Source organism: Ochlerotatus camptorhynchus, unplaced genomic scaffold (assembly GCF_037179485.1).
Source record: "Ochlerotatus camptorhynchus isolate MF236.1 unplaced genomic scaffold, CSIRO-AGI_Acam_v1.1 ptg000295l, whole genome shotgun sequence".
Taxonomy (NCBI): Eukaryota; Metazoa; Arthropoda; class Insecta; order Diptera; family Culicidae; genus Ochlerotatus; species Ochlerotatus camptorhynchus.
In genome coordinates, this window is record NW_027040784.1 from 138,674 (window position 1) to 158,332 (window position 19,659).

General features: G+C 37.7%; 1 protein-coding gene across 1 annotated transcript in view; it reads left to right on the forward strand.

Annotated features, from left to right (window-relative positions):
* Positions 1-19,231, forward strand: part of LOC135706925 (uncharacterized) — a 42,033-nt gene extending 22,802 nt beyond the window's left edge. Inside the window, exons 2-5 of the mRNA XM_065228608.1 lie at positions 2,176-3,238; positions 9,525-9,762; positions 18,076-18,161; positions 18,220-19,231. Of these exons, the coding sequence (XP_065084680.1) occupies positions 2,905-3,238; positions 9,525-9,762; positions 18,076-18,161; positions 18,220-18,764 (1,203 nt within the window). The 5' untranslated portion in view covers positions 2,176-2,904 and the 3' untranslated portion in view covers positions 18,765-19,231. The remainder of the gene's footprint in view (positions 1-2,175; positions 3,239-9,524; positions 9,763-18,075; positions 18,162-18,219) is intronic.
* Positions 19,232-19,659: the final 428 nt, after the last annotated feature.

The following is a 19,659-nucleotide window of genomic DNA, read 5'->3' on the forward strand; positions in this document are numbered from 1 at the left end:
CTGAGCGCCTTGGTTTCATCGATCGAATAGCCTCAATCGAACTAAGACTATCCGAGAAGATGAAGTAATGGTCTACAAGCATGTTGGAAATCATCCCCAATGCGAAGTTGATTGCTGTCAGCTCTTGGTTTGCGGAAGGTGCTAGAGTTTTCATTGAAGATATCGAAGCCACTGAGACGAGACCCGTCTGTAAAATAACTCTTCACGCAATTGAAAAAAAGAGAACTTCCCTACTCACTGGAACAGGAATTGATCACTCATTCCGTGGCACACAAAATACATCTTGATTATGTCCAATGTCGCTAAACATAAAGCCACGATTGTTTTTGGAGATATTCAGTCTCTGAGTTTGGGATCTAGAACATTTTGATAGCTCAATTTGATATCTTAGAAATTATTTATGCTAAATATTTAATAATCAGTGCTGAATTCTCTGCTCTTAACCTTATAAAATTGAAATAATTTTGAAAAATAATCATAAATTTTTGACCGGTTTGCTGATATTATAATGATATCTTACGCAGGTGTGGAAGCTGCCTTCCTGCACATTCTGCCGTCAATGGATGGCAATCGATGTCCGTCGGTGATTGGCACTTCAGGGGGGGGGGGGGGGGAGGTGGCTGTCAAATATGAACAATCGTCGCCTACCTCGCATAACTGGTTCCAAACGTAAACAAGCCATAAGAAACCAACAGCGTTTGTTTACGTTTGGAACCAGTTTCATACAAGAATGATCAGTAGGCTGATTTGACAGAACGTCCCTCCCCCAGTTGGCACTAGATTGCGAAACAGAGATCGACGTTACATAAAGGAATGCACTCCACTTTTAACGAAATTGAAATGGAAAAAAGAGAGTAATAGTACGTTCAGACTACAGAGTTATAACATGTTACAGCGCTACCTTGATGGTGGTTTCTGTGTTGCAATTATTTGACAACCGTTATAACATGTTATAACTCTCCAGTCTAGACAGCGTTTAAGTCAACTTGAATCTATCTCTGAGTTACTTTCAACGGGTGTGTGTCGGTTTTAAAATCACCGAAAAACCGGGGGAGGCCCCCCTAGCTACGTTAATGCAGCAGCAGCAGCAGCAGGAGGGCAAAGGTTCGACCAAAGCAAACGTAACGGAACCCGCTTTGATAGTAAAAATTAAACACTGCAACGCGATCCCAGTAGGCTCTGTATGTAGCAATAATTTAATAGAGACAGTCGCCTCTTCTACCTAAATGGGTGTTGCAGTCCCTTCGTTCGTTACTGCAATCTGTAGCACGGATAGCCGGCGGGAAATTATTCAATGAGATGTTTCACTCCCGTATGATTTTTTTTTTTCATTCAACCATTTATCCTATGCTTTTCTTAAGAAAACTCGTTTTTGTTTAATATGCATAGCCTACCTGTTTCGCTTGTTTCCACACAAAATTACTCCTAATTATTAGCAGAGAGTGCTGCTCGTCCATCAATACTGTGTCGTTGTTGTTGCTGTCCAGTCGATTACTTCTTCGTTGCAATGGATATTGAGTTATGTATATGGACACTGGGCAGGGCAGTGATGAAGAAAGAAGAAACTGTCATTATGTAAATACGGTTCTTGTCAGCAGCATCCATGCATGTCTATAAAAGTGCAGAAACATGATGAAACTTGAGAAAATTCCATGTGAGTTAATGTTAATGCAATTCTAAACTATTTTTAATTTTAAAGGTTTTGGAAACATATGATTTTAAATAACCGATATTTATGTTCCATGATATTTCCGGTGGACGAAAGAGAAAAGCTAAACATCGATTTCAACACACATCTTGGCTCATCAATGGGGTCATCTTGCCATGTGCGCCTGCACTCGGTTTCGATGGTTGAGCTAGCTCTTTTGAATGAAAGTCACGAATCTGACAAAACATGGTTACAGTTTACAACGTATAATAATAGTTTTTAGCTCAAGAAAACAAACAGCAACATATTCGACTCAAATTGGCAGCTGTGGCATCCACGCTCTGGGAATAATTCGCAGATAGCGTACGATATCGATCTATCTACCAGTCAAGTTCAATCGATTCCTCGCAACATCAGCGACAAAAATCTCGTGGTTTGCGTGCCTTTCTCTCTAAATATAACTGTAGTTGTATATTGACATTTTATTCCAACTTCTTCATTCGTCTCTGTTTCTCTCTCAATTCCAGTTTTTCCACATCGTAAAAACAAGATTTCAACCACATTCTTCAGTCGCTAGAACCGGCGCGGAACGATCTTTGGAGAGCATATTGTGAACGTCGCCGCGCGTAGTAGGCAGGCAGGGCTCGGAAGATCAACAGGCAGTATTGGCGTAACCATGGTGAGGTGGCAGTATTATTCACAGCATCGCGTCGTAGCTTGCTGAGAAGGACGGATGCGAGCAGTTTGAAAATGTGAGCGCACGCAATTAGGCGTGGAACGGTCTCTTCTTTCAGTATATACCATCACCTGAACGTGCAAGTGTGAATGGGCTTCTGCAGGAAATAGGTGTAACTGAATTTAGTATCTTTTCCTACTGATGAGCTGAAGAATTTCGAGAAGCCGGAAGAATAACACATTTATTGTGGTGTCCACAAAAAGGTGGAAATCCGTCACAATTATATTGAGAGAAGCATTGGTGGTTGATGGTTTTAAAAAATATGAAATTGTTTGTGATGAAGGTGTGTTTGAGTGAAGCAAAAGAAGTTCCGTGTCGTCATAAATGAGTTCAAGAAGACGTAGAAAACCAAATGTGCTAAAGTTTTCCAAATGTGCTCATTAGTGGAGATGAAAGCGCTTAATATGAGTGTAGTTGGAGTAGCAATATTACTAGCTAAAAGCGAGCAACAGTGGCAGCATCAGTACTTCAAGTGCCGTTATAGTGAAAATGTAATCCACTGGGAACTGGAACACGTTAAATGCTGAAACACATACACTCTGGCCCCGTGTCTGGTCAAAATAGATCTTCACGGGGTCTTAACCGGGCGGCTCAACCACTGAATGTGTCGACCGTGTCGGCCAATTCAGTGACACCGTGCTCAGCGAAACATATGAATGGTGGACCTCCTAGGTTGTTGTCATCATTCATAACTCCTTTACCGTCGGTCTCGTCGAATAGCAATAACCTTAATGCAACCAACAATAACAACTCAACAACGAACAACAACATCCTGAGTAGCACTACTGTAAATATCAATAAAAATAGACTAGGTGCGCGAGAAGCTTTAACAAGCTTAGGATTATTATGTCTAGGTGAGTACGGTTCTAGCTTTCTATTGAAATAAATCGATTCGATCTTTTTCTGGAAGGTTAATATTTAAAATACGGGCTTCATCACTTAAGGTGATACTCTAAGGAAGCCTTAGCGTGAAACTTTAAAGGCACAAATGTCAGCTTCCACAAAACATACAAATTTGAAATTGCTACTCTCTGTTTGTAGTAGCACTGTTTGTATTTAAAGATATTTGTAAGAAAAATTATATGATAATTTTAATGGGAATTCCAAGGGTGCCGGAGGATAAGCCAAGGAGTATTTCGAGAATAATTTAAATTTTTATTTGTGTCGAATTCAAAAGAATTTTAACCACAAATCACAATTCCAACCGCAAAGAAATCCAGACCTACAGGAATTGGGCAAAATAATCGGGACTCTCTGTGCCTAACTTAAAGTAAAGATTTTTATTATTGTCGGACAAAATGGGCCGGGTCTCATAATTTTATAAAATTTTGCCCACAGATAAATTAATATGAACGAAAACAAATTTCAAAATATTAGGAGTGGTTAATTTTCCCGGAAAATTTTAGTTGACGTTTTCAGATTTTCCCTACTTTGAAAATTTATAACTCATCGTAGAAACAGAATGAAAGTTGCGCAGTGAAATGATAAGGAAATTATTTCAGCAACCTGTAAAACATATAATCTGAAAAATATTTTCCACGAATATTTTCAATTTTGGAAAAATCATTCACAGGATAATGTCCATTTTTCAAATGAATTTTTATCAGGTTTGAAAGCTTCTTATCTTTCACTGGTGAAAATTTCAGAGTGGTGTCTCTTACCGTTTTTTAAGATATGACCGAAAAACGAACGATCAGTCATAGGAAAGCTATGAAAATGTTCGTTTTCATGTTTGTTTTATGAATTTCTTAGAGTGGCGCGTAACCGGTCATTAGTTTTTCGGTAAATACTCTAAAACGTTGAATTTTCACCAGCGAAAGATGAGAATTATTCAAGTAAGAGAAAAGTTATTGAAGAAACATCACTCGGAATATGGTTTTCCCAGTTTTTCTTTGCAATTTTCATCCACCATGATTACTTTCAAGGAAAACATTTTTCAGTTTATATTTTTTATCCTTATCATTTCACCAAAGAAGTTTTTTCTACGGTACTTTGTTCATATGTTATGAATTTTCAAATTATTTCAATTTCATAACATTCAGAGAAGTTGAACCAAAATTTTCCGGGCCGTTAGTTTTTTGGTCATAACTCAAAACCGGTAAGAGAGACCACTCTGAAATTTTATCCTTGCAGATAAGAAATATTGAATCCTTGCTTATACAAGAAGTTTGATTTTGTATTTGTTCCAATTTGGCAATGATGTAGGTTTGTTAGATCATCACCAATATCTGGAGAAGTCTGGTCTGTTTCCGTATGGAACCATGCACTTATTACGAATGATTTTAAATATAAATTAGAAGAGAGGCAGGGAATCTCAGAAATACCATAAGAAATCATGAAGAATACATAACATGTTAAGGTGAAATGGGACGTCAATAATTAGTTGGTTAGTTATCTTTATTGAGGAGACGTTCAGAGGTAATTAATTAAAAACAAGTTTTTTTTTAAATTTAAAACCGAAATTTTGTCAATGAAAATATGTTCACTGCGTTCCGGTAGGCAAGTAGAATGGTTTTTAGCCTTGAAACTGATGGAAAGAAACGTTTGGTGGGTCTTTTAAAGGTCTTTTAGAATTTTGTTCAGTTTTTGTTAGGAGTCACCCACAGTTCATTATTGTCGACTTCTTGCCTACACAGCAAAAAAATAATTTTGATATCACATCAAAGTGGATGCACTACAATCATGTCGAAAATTTCATGTAATTTTTATGACCACATAAATAAACAAATGCAGTAAAAGCAGCGTAATGTCAGTTCATGCATTGTATTAATGATAATTTTGTCCTTTTTAGCAAGTAATATTACACCATATTTTCGACATGATTGTAGTGCATCCACTTTGACGTGATATCAAAATTATTTTTTTGCTGTGTATTACATTTTAATTGGAGCTTTTTGCTATGTTCAGACTGGCGAGTTATAGCATGGCTATCTTGATTTGTTTCACTGTAATAGAGTCAAGAGAAAAACAGTGGAACTCGCATCACGGTTTTCGAAAGATTCCTTTCCCTATCATTTGACAACTGAGGACTTCTGCACCAACTTCTAATGGATTTTCGCGGGAAAGTAAATTAATGGCTCTAGTAAATTAATTATAAATAGCACTGATTTAGACGAATTATCTTATCAACAAATCAAGTCGAACAATGCATTAGCGTTCATCGATTCTCTTTATCGACTTTCTTTTCATCGACTTTCTTTAACGAAAACTTGGCTATACAATCGATTCTTGTCGTGTTTAGCGTATTAGACGCTAGATAATAGATTTTTTCACGAACTGTGTGTTGAAAATAACTGTAAATGTCTTTCAATGGCCATGGGGATGCAAACAAAAAATCGACGAAGATAATCTGTCAATGTAACTTAGGACCTAATCCATTGTTCGGCTTGAACTATTACAAATTCTCTTTATTGATCACTAGCTGAGCGTGGGTGTTACTTGATACTGCCCAACCGGATCATATATCCTTGGAAGCACCGGAATGTGATTCACGAGTGGAAATCCACCTCCTGCCGTGGAGTTTGCTGGGTACCCCGGAAAGGGTAGAGTTTGCTGTCCATCACCTGTTACTACGCTACCGGGATTCATTACGGGTGCCAATTCACCTCATGCATGCTATGATGTTTATAACGTATCTGGAAAAGGGTAGTGGTTGCTGTCTACCACATGTTGCACCGCTGTTCATCGCTCGCCCATGAAAAGCTGGTGAGGCGGAAACTGCCGACTGTACCCCTGGTTGACTCACGTTTGTTGCCACCCCCAGATAAGGCTGTAATTGTGGTAGCAAAGTCGATGGCTGACTAACTACTCCCATGTTGATTGGTAACCCCTGGTATGGTGAAGGAAAACTCACCGTTGGGAGTGTAGGACAGGCCATCACAACATTCGTTTGAGTGGTTCTACCTAGTCGTGGCAATATTGGTACTTGACTAACCAAACCTTTTGGTATTGCCCCAGCTAGACGAAAGCGATCGATTTTGGATTGTAAACCCGTGAGCGATTGTGAGTATGCTGAACTGGAGAAATAGTCACCGAATGAAGGTTTGCCGACCCACCTATCGCTCCTTGAAGAGTTGACGACAGAATCGGGTCGAACGTATTCGCTACAGCACCTGCAGTCGTCGAAGTGTAGCTGATGTCGTAAGTGGGCACGACCGACGATGCCACCTCTGCCAACACGCACCTTGGAGCGATCGAAAGGCAAGGTTGCAAAGACTCATTTCAGCTAAAATAATGTTTTTCGGAATAATAAAACCAAAAGATGGTATGATGGCATGTTTTACTTGTAACTTACAAGAAGAGGTTACAAAGTATGCGTTGGAAACATAAAACCTGCAAATTTTGCTTTCTATGAGTCACAATCAGCGATTTGCTGATCGCTGAGTGAGTGAGTGAGTGAGTGAGTGAGTTTGTGAAAAATCGCTGATTGTGACTCTCATGAAGTGAAATAAACAGGTTTAATATGTCAAACACATTCTTTGCAACCTCTTCTTGTATCCTACCAATTCAAAATGTGATCATGGCATCTAATTATTTCATAATTTAGAAAAACATTGTTTTAGCTGAAATGAGTCTTTGCAACCTTGTCGAAAGGTTCTTCATCCCTCCGACCATCCCTTGCATCCAGTTCTGCACCCTATTGACGCCTGCCACGACTGATTGCTCGTTCAAGCTGTTGTTGCCAAGATCTACCCAACATTCTTGGTAGTTGAAAACTAACAGTAATGTGTGTTTCTAGTGTTTCATTGAGCAGCATGACATTATTGACTGCTCTGCAACAGCCGTTGTATATTGATCCCATTAACTGTCACCGCAATTTGCAAACATGATTCCAGGTTCTCATCTGGCAAAGATGAACGACTATTATTTTCCAATGTTTTCATTTTTGAACTCTCACAGATTCCGAGCGAAGAAAACATCATGAAACTTCAATGTAAACTTAACCCTGCATTGTAGGTCGATAACTTACATTTGAAATTTGTGTTTCTGGTAATCTTCTAAGTGAATTCCTTCTGAAGGGCTATAGTTTTTTCCTGAATATTTTGCGACGAAAGAAATAGGAAAAATTGTACATTCAGGGTGGATTTATTCACCTACCCTTCCAAATTTAAACATATGGGCTCATGATTTAAGCACAGTTAATAAAAATCAGTAATTTATTATTATTATTATTTATTGGGTATCAAGCTGGAGCTGCGTGACAGCTTAGTTTTCAAGACTTGATCCATTTGAATAAATTTTGCTTCTATCTTTGACAATACAGCAGAAGGACTAGCCTATGGTGGCCGCTTGAACACTGGATTCCGTGTGTATTGTTTCAAGATGGTTATAGAAAAAATGCTGTGACGTGTGCGCGTAGATTCATCCGCGTAGTAAACCGATTGACTAAGTAAATCCGTTTCGAACGAAATATCTAAATTATGTATGTTACGAAAACCGCGCGAATTCCGATAGCCGTGCGAGACAACCGAAGCGAGAAAAAATCAATTATCATTTAAAGAGTGCCACCAAAATAAATGTGATAGCCTATGTTGGCAAGTTGATTAATTTTGGTTTCCTCCCTAGATATTCTACTTATTTTACTATTGAGCTTTGTTTCAATTTAGTTATTTCATCAATTTAGTATCAATCATTTCGCGACCGTACCGAACAAATTCTAAACTACATAAGCTCAAAACACTTTCGGCAAGCTCTACCGAATTGCGAATCACTTCTGCGTAAGCTCCGTAGACGTAGGCGCGTTGAATCCGACAGCCGCGAAAAGTTAAACATGCATCGATGCGGCAATACCACATAAGAAAAGCTCGATTTTACAGTCACGTAGGGTTTAGTTCATAGATTAACATTGACTGCTGTTTACAAATGTAAGTACTTGAACATGAAGAAATAAGTTAACTCAGCTGCTTTAACCGCATATATCAGAGATTTCGCGTATTGAGAGAATAATATAGTTATCGAGTACAATAAACTCAGGGGGAAACAATACCTACAAAAGATTGAAAGTTCATCAATTATCACGTACCTCTACTTTTACTTATTTCCTAAACTATTCCTTTCCTTGTTAATTTGCTAAATGCTATTGGTTTGCTTGCTTTTTCTTTTTGAAGTTCAAGACTAAATAGGAAGATTTATCCTACAACTTTAAAGGTTAGCTGCCTCCCTAAGCGGACCCCCACATCCTAATTCTTTCGCCAGTATCGCACCCAACGTCAGTGCCTATACGTAAGCGTACTACAACGCGGCTCTCAAACAAAGGAGTAACAAGTGTGATACTATCACTGCTGAACTAGATCTTTAGTTTTCTCATGCAGTGGTTCATCAGAGAGGGGAAGCTTAGTAATCCCCATTGCCTGCCCATGACGCCATTCTATCGCGGCATGAGCCAGCAACGCCGGCCCTAAACCTACCGTCTCCAACACTCCACTATAAAGCATGAAATTAAGAACGCCCACCAACAGCAAGGTGCAAAAACTAGCCAAGGGGAGGGAAACATCATTCATTTAGTCAGTTATTATTTCAAGGTTTTTTGAAAAAGCTAACATCCCTTAAGTCGACAACATAATTTTTAACACATTCTGGCCTTGCCTCTTCATTGGGATTCATGAGCTGTGTAGTACAGTCTGTGGGTCGGATACGAGTAATTTATCCAAACTCATCGTGAGCCTGCTTGAGGGGGGCGACTCTATCTACTATGCAGGAAAAATGTGTTTTGCTGTGGTTAGCTGAGTAGATATAAAGAAAATTGAAGACGATTCTGAACATTTCATGCAAAATTATGAATAGTGATGCAAGTAGATGCGAGAAATAAAAGAAGATTCCATCTAGAATTGAGATTTTGATCTGTCGCCTCCCTGCCCAAGGGCCAAAAAACTGGAGCACTAGTGCCAAAACTGGCACACTTACCCTAGCTGGAAACAATTATGTAACAGTCAGTCAGTCTAAAGAGTGTTAATCAAATGGGCGGTTACTGAATGATGAAAACTTAATGTTCGAAAGCGTTACTATCGCAATAATATAAAAATATAATGTTTGATCTGAGCAAGCATTATTTCGATTAATTTATCGACGATATTTCTATGTTAAGTTGCCTCCATAACTCAGTATTCTTGATTTTAATTTTTTCTCTCTTTCACGTTTCAGTGTCTCTTTTGTTAGCTTTATTATCGTTAATATTTTTGTTGAAAATTTCTCCCGGTGGACGCGAGCCACCACCACCGACTGTTGGACCTGCAGTATTGGAGGACTACGCGATCGTTTACGATGTGACGCTGGCGCTATGTGCCCTTTCGCTGTCGTTGAACCTGTGCTGCCTGCTGGTGTGTGCCATCCAGTTTTTGTTTGCTGTTAAATTAGTTCGTGCACCTGCAACCACCGGAAGGTAAGAAGAGCCTGATCACCAAAAAGTACGATAAAGATAAAGAATGCGCGTCCCTTGCACACTGGAAAATTGTATGCCCATGATACATACTTTCCCTTCATTCATCTTGCTGACCTGTTTTGAATGTCTGCTGGATTGCTTCTTCTGCTACTAAGTGACTTTTTAACGGAAAACAATTCATTCATCAACGACTAATATTTTCTACAACGTATGTAAAATTTATGTAAATTTCTGCTATATATAGCGCACACGTAATTAACACTAGATTTGGCGTAAATTTACATGATATTTCACGCAATAACGCCTATACTAGTAATGTTTGTTAATAAGCTTGTAAACAATTTCGATGTTTATGCCAATTATAGCTCAGTATTATGGGAGGGGAGATTTTACACAACTCCAAGCTGTGATGATTTGCTGCACCATTGAATTTGAATGTAGTTTATTTATGCAGTGTAATTTTAGATTGCAACCTTATATTTTGAGAAGATTTCAATCAAGATTTGATTGGGAAGCGATGGCAATGTGTGGAGCAAAATGGTTAATTTGATCCCGTTTGTTGGAGATAACTACAGTAAACATTAATTGCTGACACAAAGGATTTCCAGTGCGAATAAAGTAAACCTTTCGGGCTACCGACCTAACGGTAGTTCAAGGTAACTTTAGAAGTAAGCCTATAGCCTATAAATATGGGAACATATTCAAAAACCATAAGCATTCGTCTATAGTCTTAAATTAGCTTCAATTCAGTACTGGTTATCCTATGAGCTCAGTCGCAGCTACAAAGCAAGACCATGCTGGATGAAGGTGGCTGAATTTTTCGGGTTGGAAAATTTCTCGGCTTCCCTGGGCATAGAGTATGATTATACTTGTCATACAATTATACTTATGCAAAAATGGTACAGGCATAAAAAGCTCACAATTAATAACTGTGGAAGTGCATCTAGAACACTAAGTTCAGAGCACGCAATAAGTTTGAAATGTCAAGAAGAAGAAGAAGAAGAATTAGAAGAAGCCAGCACTGGTATACTTTTTATTTATAATTATAGTCACTTTAACGCTCTTGGGTCATTCGTGACTTGTCCGGGGGTGAGATTTGAACTCGTGACTTTGGCGTGAGAGGTATGGATGCTAACCACTACGCTGGGGTCGCCCCCACTGGTATACTAAGAAGCAGCACTTCAGACGCTAAAAAACATTTAATTAGCACTGATAATGCTAACAAGCCTTTAATATGAATTATTCAGTACTGACAAAAATAATGATGCTTTAGGCCACAGAAAGGTATGTAAGTTTTAACTTTTTATCATCCATAGTATCAATGTTTTTTTTACATTCTTACCATGTTGCTTTGTTTTTCTTTCTGTGATTATTTGACATGTAATTTTACTATTATTATTTTTATGATTAGTATTATTAACATCATTTGGGCTACAGCCAGCCTGTTGATGTATGGCAACAATAAACAATAAACAATAAAATTTATTCAAAATACTTAATTCGAAAATAGAGTCGCTTTTAGATTTCACATTATGATAAAAAATATGGTTTTCATTATGAACCTAGGTATAATACATTAATTTTCTACATACCTACCATCCAAAAACCGTTTGATAATTTGACCAAGTTTAACGAAATGTTTTCAAAAAAGCCTGATATATTTCAGAAACGAGATATTGTTATTTACTGCATTCAGTTCCAACCTTGCGATATAGCACATCCCATCCAAAAGTGGCCGTCTTACCCCGGTACAAGTCTTGTAATAGCTTTTGTAATACCTAATAATTTAAAGAAAACTTTCTATTTTGTTCTGTAAGTACATCGAGCAGACATATAACATTAAATTCCGTAAACACAAAATAACAAGTGACGGCTGTCGCCAACCATAATGTTTATTTTTGTTGTTCATTTTGACTTTTCACCTTGATAATCAAATGTGTTTTACAACATCAACTGTACTATAACAAAGAACTCTACATCATTTTTTTCAAGAGTTGATTGCTTCAATAATCCAAAGGGTGGCCGTCTTACCCCGGGTGGCCGCCTACCCTCATTGCCCCTATAGGTTGGTTGGTTGAATTGTACTTTAAGCTTAGGGCGACCGCCTTACCCTGTCTTACCCTAAAACAGTCGTCTGTAGTTGATATTTGTTTATAGTAGTTAGACATGTTGTGCTAGGAACTTGTTGCTGGGTTTTTTTTTTTTTTTTTTTTTTTTTAATTCTTTATTAAAGAGATTTTTAGCCTTAGGCTAGTTCATCTCTAACTTGTTGTTGGGGTTAGACCTCGGGTTAGACCTAATTGTGGGCCGATTAAACATAACCTGACCTTTCCCGCTATTTTTCGAGTGGATTTTGTCCCAAAATGGTATGTTGGAAACATCTAAAACACTTCTTCGAATGATAGGTGCAACCGGATGATGGTTGTTTTGAAATCAAATGATTTTCCTCTCGAATATAGAATGAACATTGTTATGAGAAGGTATAGGGCTTTTAGTTGAAATGCGTAATGCTCTCTGCAGAATGATTGTCATCTTAAATTGAAATGTATATGGTATTCGTTGAGCCTCATTCAAAACGATGATGTAAATAATTCTATCGAACGTCATTAAAGAAGAATATCAACTTTCTAATTAATTTATAACTAAATATCCTTCAGATTTTCAGCAGATTTTGTAGCTGAGAAAATTTCATATTAGTTCAGATAGCAAGCTAACACGTATATTATTATGACTACGACTACGACTAGAAGAACAAAAAGTTCACTTTTCCCATTGTAATTTCCTTATAAACGTCAAAGGGATAGTGCAGTGCGAGATCGCAACCAAATGAGCTCAAATTTTGGGAGAAAGATCAGGACCTGATAAAGAATCGATTGAGCTTGGCAGAGCAAAACCGATTTTGAACAACCCTAGAAAAAAACGAAAACTATTTGACGTCTGATAATGAGAAAAATTAAATGTATAAATCTGTGTTATGGGATTATTTTGACAAGGTTTAAAGGGTGGAACGAGCAAATAGTAGTCAGTCCAGTATTGGAAAAATATTAAAAGATCAAATCTCACCAATGAGCCTAATCTCATTTGAGTATCGTAAACAAAAATCAACATTCAGATAACAGCGGATGATATTACAAGCTGTGATACGGTTGCTCTAATATCATGCTAACAAAACTCACCAGCTACAATTCTCACCAATCCGTGGTGAGTTTGAGTTTCAAGATTTTTGCTGTACACCCTAACACCAACCGAAACTTCCATCACTGCTGACAGCAGTAACTTCGTGTCTGCTATCTGTGAAGAGTAAAGCGAACCCCACACGTAAAAATATTGACGCGGAGGGGAATTATTGACAATTATATTGATGATGTGAATACAGAATTATTGTCAATACGGATGTATTGACGTCAATATATTGACAATACGATTATTGTCAATAAAAACAATCGTGTAGGGTCCACTTAAAGAGAGATTGCAAACTATGCTTTGTCTAGAGTCGGTGTATAATGAGTCACGCCAAGAGAAAAACAGTTGAACTCGCATCACGGTTTCCGAAGGATTCCCTTTCTTTTCACTTGGCAACAGAGGACTTCTACATCAACTTTAAATGACTTCTAGCGAGAACCAAAAATAACGGCTGTAGTGAATCATAATATCAGTGATTTTGTCAAATTATCTTATCAAAAAATAGTAGAAATTCTCATTACTGATCAAAACCAAACGTATCCCATGACCATTTAATGCTCGCTGCGTGTTTACGATGATTTCTTCAATTTTATTTTATATTTCATTGCAATACCTTTCGTAGACCTTTCATAGCATCGTAATGTTTATTTACTTTGCACGATAGGTAGCCGATTTGACAGTTCAATAGGTAGACTTGGCTTCACTCTTGGCGTGACTCATTATACACCGACTCTAGCTTTGTCTTTCTAAGAAAACGATGTGCAACAGAATCATTGTTGTAGTACACTCAAAAAATAAATCACATTTCCAATGGAAAATATCCATTAGAATTCCACATAATTTTCATGTGATCCCATAATTGGGAATCGCACTACAAAATCACATGAACCTTATGTGTCAAATGAAATTTATGTGATTTATCACATAGAATTCATGTGATCATATGAATGTTATGTGAATTTCAGATACGAATCATTCATTTTGTTATTGGAAAAATATCATGTGCGTTCCCAATGGAAACTATATGAAAACTTATTTTGGTGTAAGTCAACTCGTAGCCGCAATTTTGCATGTTATGAATAGTCTCGCAATAGCAAAGGAGCTTGTAAAATCAATATCAAGCTTGATATTTTATTCCAATATCACACGTGATATTGGGAGCCCTTGAGAGCAAAACAAAATCATTTGAGTGAGGATAATGCCATCACTGGAGTCACGCAAAATTGAGTGTAGAAAATTATGTTTATTTGTTTCTTTGTTTATATGTATATTTGGTTCTACATCAACAGACTGGGTTTAGTCCTAATGATGGATTAAGCAATACTAGGAAATTCAATATAGTCAAGAAGTAACAAGCTGCAAAGGCCGTGAAGTCCAACTTAATTCCTAATTCTTGAAAATATATCACGGAATCTCTGACGCAGCGTCTCGCGTACCAAGTGAAAATCAAATAAGGAAGCAACACGATTGAAAACCCTTTGTAGCCCATTGATAGCACCATACGAACTATAGTTTGTACGACGAAAAGGTATCCTCAGCATTGCGTTGTTACGGAGTGCTCGTGGTTGAACGTTAACGTCGATTTGTTGTAGCTTTCGTAGCTTGGAAGGCTATGAGGATCCCTCCAAGGCAATCGTCGAAGGGCAAACCAGATGAATCGTCGTTGGATAGGCTCTGCTCTTTGTACACTGTTTTGGTAATTGGGATTCCATACAGGGCAGCAGTATTCTAACACCGACCAGACGAAGGAACAGTAAAGCGACTTCAAACAGTAGATGTCCGTGAAACTTTTAGCTATCCTGAAAATGAAGCCGAGCGTTCTGGATGCCTTGTCGATCACGTATCATGGTGGAATGACCTCAGAAATTTGGTTACAAAAAGTGCAATAACTTAAGGAGGATGGTGTGGAACAGTCTTTATCAACGGATAACCAGCCATAGACAAATGCCGAGCAGTATCCTGAGCGGTGACGAAGCAAAGGTCTAAGCTACGATTGTTCTCATTAACCACGTGGTTGATTTGCTTGCTTCAGAGTGGCGATACTGTAATGATCCAAAAGGCTTACAGCTCCAGAGTGAAATGTAGAACGGTCATGGTCCAGCTACATTAATCATCTATTTGATGTTATTTTGGCAGCTTACTCGCACATGAAGCCCCGATATTGTTGAGTCCACTCTGTGATAAGCAATCATATCACATTCACTTAGTGTTCTAGATGCTTTGCCAAATACCAATACACGAACTTCACGGTTGATTTAGTTTTGCACAACTTTATTGTATTGTTAAATTAAGTTATTTGACAATGTACGCCATTTTATTTGGATTTTTTTCACATTATCAACTTATTCTGGGTCTTTCTTGAGGTTTCTCTTGATGATTGTTCATGAAAATTTCATTTGATTTTTTGCCTAAGTTGTCCTGAACTAGTTCTGATCCGATTGCAGTATAACATTCTTGACCAGGAAACTGTTTAAAATCAGCCTTCACAAAGAAAGATTTGAATTTAACGAATATGTGTGCAGAACTTTAAAATGCTGGTTCTCTTGTTTGGAAGTCATCTTAAAAACTGAATGCAAAATTCCAAACCCAAAAATGACAAGGGATTTCGTAGACACACACCTTCGAAAATCAACGATTGTTATTTTTTAAAGTGCACACTAAACAGAAATGCACTATATTTGAGTTGACTATTTTTTGTTTGTTGCACCCTTTATACATATCATATGAATTACGCTTAAACTCTACACGGTTAGAAAAAAGTACCCAAAAGTAAGTTATTTTCACTCATCTCGGCACTATAGTGCAGGAACCTAAAAGTAGGTAAAGCGGGTCGAAGTAGTTTTCATTTACTTGTGTGCAATTCGTATGGAATTTTCCACTAGCTTTCAACGCAAAAATAAGTTAGTTGTACCCAACAGTAGGAAAATATAATTATACTCAACGTTGGGTTCCCACACTTTACTGCCCCTGTTGGGTGGTTTTGCTCCTCCGTTTTTGACAACATTAGAAGGAGAAAAGGAGACAAACTAGTCAACTAGAAGGTAAAAGTGAACTGGCCGTTGGGTACTTTTTTCTTACCATGTATATTAAGATAAAAATGAAAAAAAAATCTTGCTCGTGTCGCAGTGTTCCAAAAATCACTCTCAAATCTCATTCTTTGCGCCCTTCTGAGAGAATAAACTCGCGTTTGAATCTGCAAACCAAAACTCACGCATTCACATAGCTAAACATTCATTCCAATGTATAGTTCATTAAAAACAACTAAAACGTATACTACACGCAATCAAAAAATCTATTACAATGAATGTTAGTTCCGTTTCCTATCATCCTCTGTTCATGAACATCGCAACGAATGTTAGAAATTGACCATGCAGGCGATGTAATGGTTTTTTGTCTTTTTTTATTTCGTGTTCCATCTACGCTTTCGACTATACCAGTAAGCTTGTAGAACGACGCACATTGTAGAACATTGTAGAACGACGCACACACTTGTCTCGAATCTCTCCAACAGGAAAAGCATACGAAGCCGAGCATGCGAGAAAATGAGCGCTTCATGTTTGCTTTTAGGCTAACCATATTCAGAAGCATGGAGAGAGCAGAGGAGAAAGCACAGGTCTGATAGTCGCAACGTCCGTGGTTCGAGTCCAGTCGGTAACCTTTTTTCTATTTTTTTTCGACATAATTAATTTCACTCACTAATACACTCCACATTTTTCGGTCTCCAATTTTCTTACATCGGACCGCAGCTAGCTATATCGCATCCTCGGTTCATGCGGTCTCCACTAACATCCTCTGATGATGAATCACACATAATTGTAAGCGAATCTTACATCCCCGGTTGGGTGTAGCTATCAGAATAGTATCAAAACACGGTTTGTTTACGTTTCAGACATAGGCCTGTTTCAAATGTTACTCGAGATATCGCAAAAAGGGTAATTAATGGGCTTGTTGGCTACTTGGGATATGCTATGTGGACTCAATAATTTTGGTTGCATTGTTATTTAATTGGAAGAATACTGCATAATTTCTGATTATAAGCATTTATGGGCGATTTTGTCCGTGACTAGTTTTTTACTGGTTTTAAATTTCTCAATACCGAAAAACCAGTTTTCGAAAATAAACAAGACATAAGACAACTGTAAGCGAAATGACCTACTCCAGTGCACATGATAAATCTTTTTAGATAATATCAAAACTTCAGAAAACAACTTTTTTATGTGGGGCCTTCTGAATAGCTGACCTCTATGAATACATTAAATTAAATACAAATTTTGTGCTGTACACTCAAAAAATATTGGAAGCTAAATAGTATAAAAGTTACGCTAAATCGCAACTCTCCGTGCCGACGCAAAGGTCGGTATAAAGGGAGAGAATACAGACTTAGTATAAAAATGATTTATGCCTGCCATAGTATAAAATCGAAATATGCTTGCAATGCATACATACGGTTTATTCGAGGGAATGTATTTTCTGCTTCTTTTTCGTTTAATGCTTAATATGATTGTTTTAAAATAAAAATTAAAGTTTCAATTAAAGCAAAAGCAGTACCATAAAATTATCATTATCGAAACCCAGGTTTATCATTACCCAACGTTTTGATCTTTGATAGGCGGCTAAAACTTTGGTCCACCCGGAATGGTCATATTCAGCGCTTTGGCCATTAAGTCGAACAGATAGAAGAAATTACTGTGCATCAGCAGATTATTGGCTAATCGATACAGGGTTGCCATTGATGGCAGGCTCTGATTCCACTTCCGGCAGGCTTATATGCTTCTTTCGATCAATGAGCGGACGATGTTTGCAGAACCATTTGAGAACGTTACCACCTTCAACGTGAACTGAAAAACGACTACGAGTGCCATCGTGTTTAAAAATTGTCATTTTTGATCGTTTTTATATACACTGATCGAATTCCACTCCGATAATCGCACTTAGTATAGTTTTGAAGAAAATATTAATCGGACCAATGTATAAATTTTGATTAATAATAAAATGCATAAAATTTAATCAATATTAGTTTTGTAATATTTTTGAGTGTATGAGATTCCTTAAAATACACGCTTTCAACTCTTGCAATAGTCTCAATGTTGTAAACTTGTTCCTCATCACATTTTTCGTTTTCTTTTCCAGGGGTAACAAATATCTTCAGAAATCGAGCGTCAGCCGAGTGTGTGCTGTTGGTGGATTTTTCATTTCAATTCCAATTTTCTTAACAGGTAGGCAATTTCATTCTAAATAGTAGGTCTCAATATCTAAAGTTTTCCGTATTTTCAGGAATCATTCTCTACACCTTTACACAGTTTCACTCAACACCGGCAATAGTGACAAGCATTCTGATCGGCGTGGGTATCGTATTTTGTGGTGGTGCCATGGTGCACAACGTTTTCGTGTGGCAACGTGAAAAAACCATCAGTGTCCGCCAGTCTCCGATGAACTTGAATCTAACGCTTTCGCCGCAGATTAGCACGATTTCGCACCCAATGCAATATCTCAATCAAAACGGGCACGCGACCCACATGGCACTGCATCATAGCCACGCGAATCACAATCACACGCCAGTGACCCAGCTGACTCCGGTGACTCCGCTCTCGGGGAATCATTCCCATATAAGCTTCAACCACTCGGCGTATCTGCCATCTTACGGAGGCATGCGGGCAGCAACGGCAACACCACCGACTCCTAAGGTTAATGCATTGATGGGTCGAGATGCGACCGGATCTGTTAGTCCGGGAATGCCGACTAATCTCAATGCGACCACTCTCGATATAAGTAACGTAACTGCCACGAACTCACCGCACGAGCTCTCTACGCTGGTGTGAGACTGATGTCGCTCTCATGTGATTGGAATTATGAATGCAAAGCTGAAGGTTACATTCGAACGGAATGCTTTTCCAGCAGATCAGTTCCTTAAAAAGGATCAGTTTAAAATTGAGGATGGAAGTTGCATTTTATCTCCGATAAGACGCCGTAACAATACAAATTTGAGCATGTTTTACACATCATCCGTATTTTTTAAAACTCAGCGGTAGGATACCGATAAACGTAATGTACAAAGTACCATCGTAAGACGTCGACTTAGTGATATCTCATAAGTGTACAGCTCGATGTGTAAAGACATTTTAAAGTAGCTATTTATTTATCATATGAATGTTCTCTGTACCGCAGCTCGAGATAGGTTTTCAATTTTAAGGTTGATCGCCGTACAGGACAATTTTTAGTACGAATGTTTGGGCAAGTGATTGTGTATCAAAAATACAGAAATGCTGAAATAAACGTTACATTTTTACTATTTTATTTTCGGTAATTTGTGTGATAATTGTGAAAAAACCCATTTCTAGCTGAACTAGCATTTATGCTTGATAACATTACATATAAGGGATCTTTTGATCCTCCAGCACTCTTTTAACAATTTAATAATCCAGAATATTTTTCCAACCATATTTTTTACTTTATTTGTACAAGCTCAATCGAATAAACTTTACAGAGCCAAATTATCATTTTCAATTTACATTATTTATGTCTTATATTTAAAGTTAAAGGAACTGGATCGAATACGAGGTTAGTGAAGATTTACAATTTTTTGATGAGAAAAGGAAGAATGAGGTTTGAAATGTGGCTTACGATACAAATATTTAATTAATCCTAAAACATGCACTTATTTCTATTCATCTAGAAAACAAAAAAATACACAAAAAAACCCACACGTACAAAATA